Source organism: Argiope bruennichi, chromosome 2, assembly GCF_947563725.1.
Source record: "Argiope bruennichi chromosome 2, qqArgBrue1.1, whole genome shotgun sequence".
NCBI classification, from domain to species: domain Eukaryota; kingdom Metazoa; phylum Arthropoda; class Arachnida; order Araneae; family Araneidae; genus Argiope; species Argiope bruennichi.
The window spans coordinates 115,449,301-115,458,564 of record NC_079152.1 but is presented as its reverse complement, the minus strand read 5'-3'; the positions used below and the strand labels follow the sequence as shown (position 1 = coordinate 115,458,564).

Here is a 9,264-nt window from a genome sequence, read left to right as displayed (position 1 = left end):
AAAGGAAAAAAAGACATTCCTTACTTTAAGACCAATAAGCACATTATCAATCTACTTGTATACACATTAACATAATACACATTAGATATTGATTATTGTGTCAGATTTGAAGAGACTCTCACATTTAATATGAAAATGGATATGCAATTTTTAGATGCATGGGGCGAAATTATCCTACCATCCTTACGAATTGGAAACATATGTTCTACTTATAAATGCAATAAGAAATGAAAGTAAGAAACAAAAATGAAAAATATGTTTTATTTTGAAAAAGTAATATAACTGACAAGTATAAAACTTAAACAAATCATATTATTACTTATAAGTGGTACAGTGTTTCTAAGTCGACAGTTGCTTTCCCACTTAGAGCAGACAAAGGTTTTCTGTTTAAGGAAAGTATTTAAAATGCAGAATCCCTTGTTAGAATTCAGTTACAACAGAAATATTTTCATGAGTTATAAAAGACTATATTACCATCAATAGTTTGTAACCAGTAAACGTACTCCTTTGACTGATGTGAATATGCTTATGTGCATGAATTACAAATTTACAATTTTTTTTTTTAATGTATACATATATTTACAAAATATTTGATTCGGCAATTTTGTAGAGCAACATCATCGTATCTTATTCTTAATCCATTATACTCGAATATATGCCCATGTAGATCAGGTGTTATTATTTTGCATATTGGACAAGATTCTAACAGATTAACTAAAGAGAATGTAGTAAAAGAGCATGAGAACTTTAGAAAAGTATTAAAAAATTTTTTAAAAAAAACTAGCCGCTTTTGAAGACCAGCTTGTTCGGCATATTATTCATTTTCTAAATGGGTTAATGATTAATATGGGATGCATTTTTTTTAAAGTTTGTTATTTAACACAGCTGAAAGACGTGGATATCATTCACCAAAAATTTAAAAAAAGTATACACGAAATAAAAACAGAGTTGATAATCCCGGGTCAATTTGAATTCCATCATAACGTTTAAAAACATTGTTACGGATTGTGTATAAAATAAAATAAAAAAAAAATATTATTAAAATTAAGGAAAAATTGTACGAAAATTGATACAATTAAAAAGATTTTTTTTTAAGTTTTAAGATAATAGAAATACCATTACTGCTTTGAAAAGTAGGTAGGTCAATTTCCATATGCAAGCTATAGAGATTACCCATCTGTATCCGTTTTATCCATAATATTTATAGATACTCAAGTCAAAACTAATCACTAAAACCAGATTAAAACTAACAGTGATCCAATTACAGATAAAATACAACATGAAAAACAAAATAAAAATAATGTCGAAAGAAAATACTTGCAAAAATTTCCAAATGAATTCAGAGTATTATAGATCAACAAATTTCAGTTTACCCTAATCTAGCAGAGAAATGTAAACAAAATGTGATATTATCAATCTTATAACTAATTTTTATTCTCTTTATTTTGCCTCTCCGAATTTCTTTCAATTCTCCATCTCTAACCTTCATTTTCTGGCAGTGGTATCTTCTCTATATATTCCCGGACACTCCCCTTTCGGTTCTCTTTGTAATAAAATTCAAGCTTATATAGCACAATTTGCAGATCTCAGCTTATTTCAACACTCCAGCATAAAAAAATGTAAATAAAACGTCAAGTTTACGATACCACAACTAATTGTTATTCATGCTTACTTTTATTCGTACACATAAAAAGAGTCATTGGAAGAGTTGAGTTACTGGACGACAAAGTTGGATTTATCCAAAGAGTAGGATAGGAGTTGATACTGTCCAAAGTTGAATAGTAGCTAAACATAGCTTTAGATTTCATTAGATAATTCTTAATAATGACTTTTACGCCATGTATATATATAATATAAATATAATTACAAAGAAAATTTTTAATTCTGCAATTGAGCTTGAACACATTTAAGTTTCGTTTCGTTGGTTACAATCTTTATCACGGGACATATCATTCCCGGATGTAATTTAGAGTTCAATGTATTAATTTTAACTCAAGTAGAAGACATCCATTTCCTCAGACCTAATGAAACAATAGATGATACAACTAGAACTGCACCAATAATGACGAAGTAATCAATTTCATCATGAAAAAGGAAAGCCTCAATTAAAAATCCCATTGTGATATTGATTGCGCATCTGACAGTAGCAACTAAACTAACAAATTCGCATTGGAGGGCTATCGTCATGAACGCTTGGTCAAAAAAACTGAGAAAACCTATTAACACAATATTTATCCACTCTAATCCACATCTGTGCAATTTCATTTCGGTAAAAGCTGGCATCAGCATTGAAGATTCTATTACGCCTGTCCAACAACAAGCAAATATGGCTATAGAATGTGGCACTTCTTTAGCTTTCTTGATGAAGATCATTTGACCAGTTCTGCAAAGAACTGCCGCAATTGCTGCTAGGAAACCATAAATATTATCTGTGCTGTAAGTTATGTCTTTTGCAATGATGTGGGATGGTAGTTTGCTTGAAAAAACGATTCCTATGACAGAAAAAATCAAGAGAACGGAATGAAAGATATCACAATATTCCTTGAGGAACAAATGCGCTGCAACAGTCACGAAGATAGGGGTAGTTCCAAATATGACAAATATTTCATAAAGTGGTAGGTAACGGTAGGCCAAGAAGGCAAAAAGCATGCTTCCGGCACCGAATATACCAGCAAATAGAAGAATAAGTCGAAACCCTTTTGGTCCAGCAGGAGTTTCATTGCTTTTTACAACCGCAGGAATGGATAGGGCAAGTGATCCGACGAATCTGTAAAATGCAGACTGAACAGGGTGAAGACTGACTTTTTTCACAATAATTGCACTGAGTAATGTACAAAAGGCTGATATTATGGCGAAGAATAAACCTTTTAAGGCAGCCCATTTCCTTTTCTTTTCTTCTTTATTCCCTTTCGAAATTTTAGGCCATAGATGGTACGATCTTCTTCTAGTATGCATGTTGCTCTTGACTTGCAACTGCAGGGCTTTCTGTAACTTTCAAAATAATTATAATCATATTTATTATAAAAAAGTGTTATATAACTATTACTAACTGAATTGTATTTAATATTGCTTTTAAAGATTAATAATTGCAGCTTATTAGCAATTAATATTTACAAACAATTTTAAAATTTGCTGTTTAATTTTTAAAAAACTGATAAAATTAATTGCTTTTAAAGAACGAAGAAATAAATTGTAAAATATCAAAAATAAGGTACTTGAAATGCTATTTAATTTTTGTCATAAAATATAAGATTTAACAACTATTATTTTTTTTTTTTGTTTCACTTCCTATTTTTAAAAATTAATCACCTTTTGTAACCAAGCAGCAATTAAAAATTGCAAAAAATTTTAAAATTTGCTATTTATTTAATTTTTTAACAAGTTGAAAAATTAATTACTTTAAAGAAGGGATAAATGAATTACAAAATAAGAAAAATGGGGTACTTGAAATGTAATTAAATTTTTGTCGTAAAATATGAGATTTAATAACGATTATTTTTTTAAAAATTCTTATTTTGTTTCAAACAAAAATGATTACAAAATCATTTAACCTAACTTGGTTGAGATTTCATCTTGAAACAACATTTACATGAAAAAAAAAAAAAAATTACAGCTCTGGCTCAGAATAAGTCATAGGAAATAATAGAATTTTATCACAGCTTCAATTTCTTTAATTTTGTCTGTTATTGTTTTTTGTTATAGTTTTGAGTATGTCGATGAAATCAGAATACGCTTGTGTTTTAACATAATAGTATTTTAAAAATTATAAAATGCGAAATAGAAACTATATTCTAACATAATGTGTGAGTACAACATAAACAACAGAGGAATTGCTTGAGACGAATCATTCTTTATAGTAATAGTTCATAGATGTTAATGAGAAAATATAACTATAAAAATATAATGCTTTTAGATTCCTTCTAGATAATGCTAGATTTCTGGCAGAGTTTCCCAAGCTTCCTATTGCTTGATTAAACTGAATAATACAATTTATCCTTCTCTAAAAAAGTATTCGAAGAAACCTAAGAAGTATTTTTCATTTGTGTTTCTTGAAAAGCAGAAAATTCATTAGGTTGTTATTAATAAATTTAATATTATGCAAAAAAATCAAATAATATTGAATAGAGCAGAGGCATTTGTTTATACATAATCTGACTATGTCTTTGCATATCTTCTTAATTTCAGAATGAATTTGATCATATTATATAATAAGAATGAGACTTATTGCAGAAATATGTATGATTTATATTACTGTGTAATTTATTAGTTGCATATTCGAAAAGTTTAAATACACTTCTTTATAAAATCTTAATATTTAGATATTTAAAGGTTAACACCATAAATCTGCGGGTAGTTAACAATTGGATTCTTATACATATTTTTTACCTGGCAGTTCTATAAACTTCACAATTCTTGAAACATGTGCTTTGATATGATATTCATCAGAAAGATATATAGAAATTTTTACCGGTTTTTTTTAATTATCAGTATCGCTAGAACATTGCCAAAATTTCTTCTGTGTAATGTGAATGTTATTTTAAAAACACAGAATTAATGCATTTTCTATGTGCTTTTAAAAATAAATTAGTTTATAAGATGATCAAAGCTATTAGGTCTATTTCTTACGCCACAGGAAAAAAAATAGTAATTAAAAATTGAATATCAATTAAACAATAAAGTAAAATTTCATTGACAAATATAAATAGGAGACAAAATGTTAAAAGGAAAGTAAAAGCCTTCTTGAAGAACATCTGTACGTCAGAAATGAATTATCATAAACAAACTTTTTTGTAGGAGAGTTAAAACCAGTTCTAGAATGCAATGTATCTTATCCTACATATATTCTTTGAGAATAGTTATTCTTTATGATTTTCGAGCTACAGTTACAGTTTATTCCCTCGAAACTCCTAACGGGATGGATAAAAATATCATATCAAAGAGAAAAAAAATTGAACAAATTGGATTGGAGATACAAAAAATTTATTTTTATTTACATTTATTAAATGGCATCGATCATTTAGCACTTCAGCAAGGTAATTTGATATGTCTTAATTATGTAGATTGAATTAAAGATATTAAAGCAGATTCAACATCTTTGACAAATAAAATAAAACATGAATCTTAAAATGAAAATAGTTTAGTATTGCTTAGTAAAGTAATTAAAAAGCATTTAAGTGTTATTTATCAGTAATATCATAAAGAAAATGTCATATAAAATTAATATAAATTTCTACAGAGGATAAATAAAATTTTACCCTCAAAAATTAAACTGAATTGAAATCATTCTGTAATAATTTTTAATAATCTGTCTATATTTAAAAATTGTTTTGTCACGCAATGTAAATATTCATTATTGAAAAGTATGAAAAATTTAGAATTTGAGGTTTTTGTTGTCTATTCTTTGATCCTTTATTTCAACATTTTAATAGAAATAAACAACATTTTACACATTATCAATAAATGTGTTTAACCATTACACTTTATAAATTACTATGTCAACCAAACAGAGTGGCGAAAAGTTTTTTACATGAGCGAATGCCCTTATCGAAACAAACAAAATTACCGAAAAAATGGAGAAAAAAAAACATTACAACAGATTTAACAATTTAAATTACTTAATGTTGTGATAAACAAGTCAAAGCATGAATCTTAAAATAAAAATAATTTTGTGTTTTGAGCTGGGTAATTAAAAGAATTTAAATGTTATTTATTAACAATATCATAGAGAATGTGACACAAAAATGGACATTTTAGCGGTAATTCGCAATATTTTATATATTATCAACAAATATATTGCACGATTACATTTGAATGCTCGTATCTAATGGAACAAAATTACCGACATTTTCTACAATAGAAAATTGATGATATAATATCTAGGTGCTATTGAAAATCTTGGTTCATAAGTATTCATAACAGTTTCGAAATTCGAAATTAGCGAGCTTTCAGTCAAGAAAAACTGTCTAGATTATACATTTTTATTATGAAATAAAAATGATGAAAATAAAACGTATTAATTGAAATGGCGAAACACATTTTTATCTAATTCAAGATGCCCGATGGATTAAATTGGCGCGGAGCATTTGACATATATATGAGCTTCATAGATTTCATTTTCAACAATTTTTGATTTATAAAGCCTGTTTAAAAAATTCCGCAGATCTGAATATATAGATTATGAAAATACAAGTTCTTTAAAATGAGAAAAGTAAATTAGACAAAGTTAATTTTTATTTTAAATTATGGTCACAGTAAAGAATCTAGGAACATTTGAAAGTCTAGAAAACGCCGTGAAAAATTGAAATTCGACTTACTGGTGTTAGAATAATCCAGTGCTTTAGATGAATGACAGCAGTTTGAGTCTTGTAGAAGGAGAAATGAGAAAACGTAAATATTCAATTAGTCTTTCCCCTTTTGCTTTCACAGCTGTGTGTTTCAACCTCATTTATTCATGAAATGCGATGTCGGCAGCCATTTTGCATACAATCGCCGCGCCGATCAACAGGGGATTCATTTTTAACTGAAGTATAAAAGGCATAACTAGGACTTCAACAGAAGTAATTCGTGTAGCACGCCTTTAGGATAGTTTTCTGAAAATAGAGTTTGAAAAATTCAAACGGTCTTATATTCTCTATATATTTAATGTTTTCCATTCAGAACGAGGCCAGTGGTTGGAATAAGCTCTAGGTTTCTAGATAGACTCTAAGTCCTTGTAATTTTTCTTTACCCATTATATTATTCTGCAAATATTTATATGATGGTTAAGCAAATTTATAATATTGAAAGATAAAATTTCATAGAAAATTAATTTAATCATAATCAATTTTGTCTCCTTTCCTATATAACAGATTAATTTAATGATGGTGAAAAATAACTGACATCAAAAGTAATGTCAGTGACATCTTGCATGCCATAAGTGAAAGCCAATACTGGATGTTAAGACACAACACTCAACACTTTGAAGTCCGTGAGATTCATAAAATTTGTTGATAGAACTTGAAAAAATTATTCTAGTTTGATTCTAATGTTTATTTACTAAAACTTTTTTTTAAATAAAATAACTCTATTTTAACAAAATTGCATTCATGTGATATTTCTCTTTTTGATGGCAGGTAGTATTACTGAAATCTAATGAAACTTTTCAAGATTTAATATCAAATTTGAGATTGTTCTCATTTGATATATGAGATTGTTCTCATTTGATGTGAATAGCACACATGGCATTTGTTACTGATGGCCTGTACCAGATATCCTGTTCTGACATCTGGTACATACCAATCACATCAGTTGATTTCACCACCAAATACTGATTGGCTTGCCAATAGTACCTCACTGATGTCTCAAGATGAGATTCGCCTTGAAATGTCGAGCAAATTTGTGATTGTACTCATTTGATGTGAATAGAATAGTGACATCCGGCATTAATGGCATGTACCAGATGTCCTGTCCTGACATCTTGCACATACCAATGGCATCAGCTGATGCCACCGCCAAATAATTACTGGATTGCCAATTGCACACCATTGATGTTACAAGATGAGATTTACTCCAAAAGGCTGAGAAAAAATAAACAGCTAGACAAGGACTTGGGCAATTAAAGTGATGTCACGATTTGACAATTTTATAATATATCGGAATTTTATAATCTACAGATTTCTAAATAATAACGATACATTTATTTTTAGAACTGAAAACAAAAGGTGGGGGAGTAGCTAGCAGCGAGATTTGAGCTGGGAAGTTATAATTACAGAAGAGAGCACATACTCCTTTGAAATGGGCTGTATGGAAAAGTTAAAACAAATGGAAAATACACGAACTTGAGCATTTTGAAAAGATTTTCTGTGAATTGTTTGCAAAGCGTATTTCACAAATTGCTCCCGTTTAATTTTTTTACATATCCTACGCCGCATAGTCTTCATCATGTCTTACAGAGGTGATGAAAATCAATCGATTCAATTAGAAAATATCAATCGATGTCATTGTTAATGTAATCGTATTACTTTATTTTCGGTTTTATTTTAAAAGCATCTAAAATATATGAATTCTAAAGTTTAAAATACAATAAATATTTTGATTGATTTAAAATAAGAATATGTCTTCACCATACTCCATGATATCGGCTAATAAACGTTTTATCATGATCGAAAATTTGATCATTAATAGGGGTTCATGGTCCCTGTTTTTTAACGCTCAGCAGCCTCCTTGGAGGATTGTATAGAAATCCTTCTACGTTTGTTACGCAAACTTCTCTCACTTCTTTGGTTATAATGAAAAACATTGTGCCCTAACGCAGTTATGGTAAAAACAATTATGATTGGTCTTAATTCATTTGCTTATAATACTTAATTCAAATCAGATCTCTTCAACAAAAATTGCGGGTACTTCATTCCTTACTGCATTTATGTATCTTCTCATATAAATAAATGAATTCTGCAGAAATTTGTTTTCAAATCTTTTAAAGGTCTTTTGAGAAGAATGTGATGCGTTTGCAAAATGAATGCTGCGAAGTGAATTGATGTATCGAAGAAAATATTTAAAATTTTCCATTACTTCATTTTTATTGCCATCATTCATTGATATCCATATAATATTGGTTATATTGGAATCGAATATATAAAACCGACCATAGCCAGCATCTGTCTTAGTTTTAATATATAAAGATGAAACATGTTCATAAAATTTTAAGAAATAAGGACCGATTCTATTTGAAATACTTATCTCTGATGGATGACTTATCTCTTATAGATTCGAAGGCTAATGTAGCTTTCTATTCACGAATATGTAGCTGGACATTCCTGGATGCAGGTGAATCGGAGTTTAAAACCTGTATCATGAAACCGTTATTGCTCGATAACGCTGGCAATCACAAGTTCATTACTCCAACCCATCCTGAAGCACACGGAAAGATCTGAATGATTGACAGCCACAACAGCATTGCCGAAATCTCGGATTAAATCCTAAGAACCATCACCGGTCACAGTACAACCCTTCCTATGAGAAGCACGCCCCGTTATTGAAAGGAGATAGTCGACCTCACATCATTTCTGTATCGATCAGAGTTACGAAAACCAATAATCATATTGGGAGTTTCAAGTTTTCATATCTGAGGTGGCTCCCCGTGGAAGGATAACGCTGGTAAGAGCGCGATACCATCATGACGGCTTTCGTATATTTATTGGAAGCATTTATTTCATTTTTCTAAAACAATAGTCTCCATAAAGCTCACTAATTTCTAACATATTTCCAAGCCAATTCTTTTAAATA

At 29.3% G+C, this 9,264-nt stretch overlaps 1 protein-coding gene across 1 annotated transcript; it reads right to left on the bottom strand.

Annotated features, from left to right (window-relative positions):
* Positions 1-336: 336 nt before the first annotated feature.
* On the bottom strand, positions 337-6,394 carry LOC129961553 (solute carrier family 35 member G1-like). The gene is made up of 2 exons (XM_056075038.1): positions 6,315-6,394; positions 337-2,991 (listed from the first exon to the last, which is right to left on the bottom strand). The coding sequence occupies exon 2, from the start codon at positions 2,953-2,955 to the stop codon at positions 1,993-1,995; it is 963 nt and encodes a 320-aa protein (XP_055931013.1). The 5' UTR covers positions 2,956-2,991; positions 6,315-6,394; the 3' UTR covers positions 337-1,992.
* Between the last annotated feature and the right edge of the window lie 2,870 nt (positions 6,395-9,264).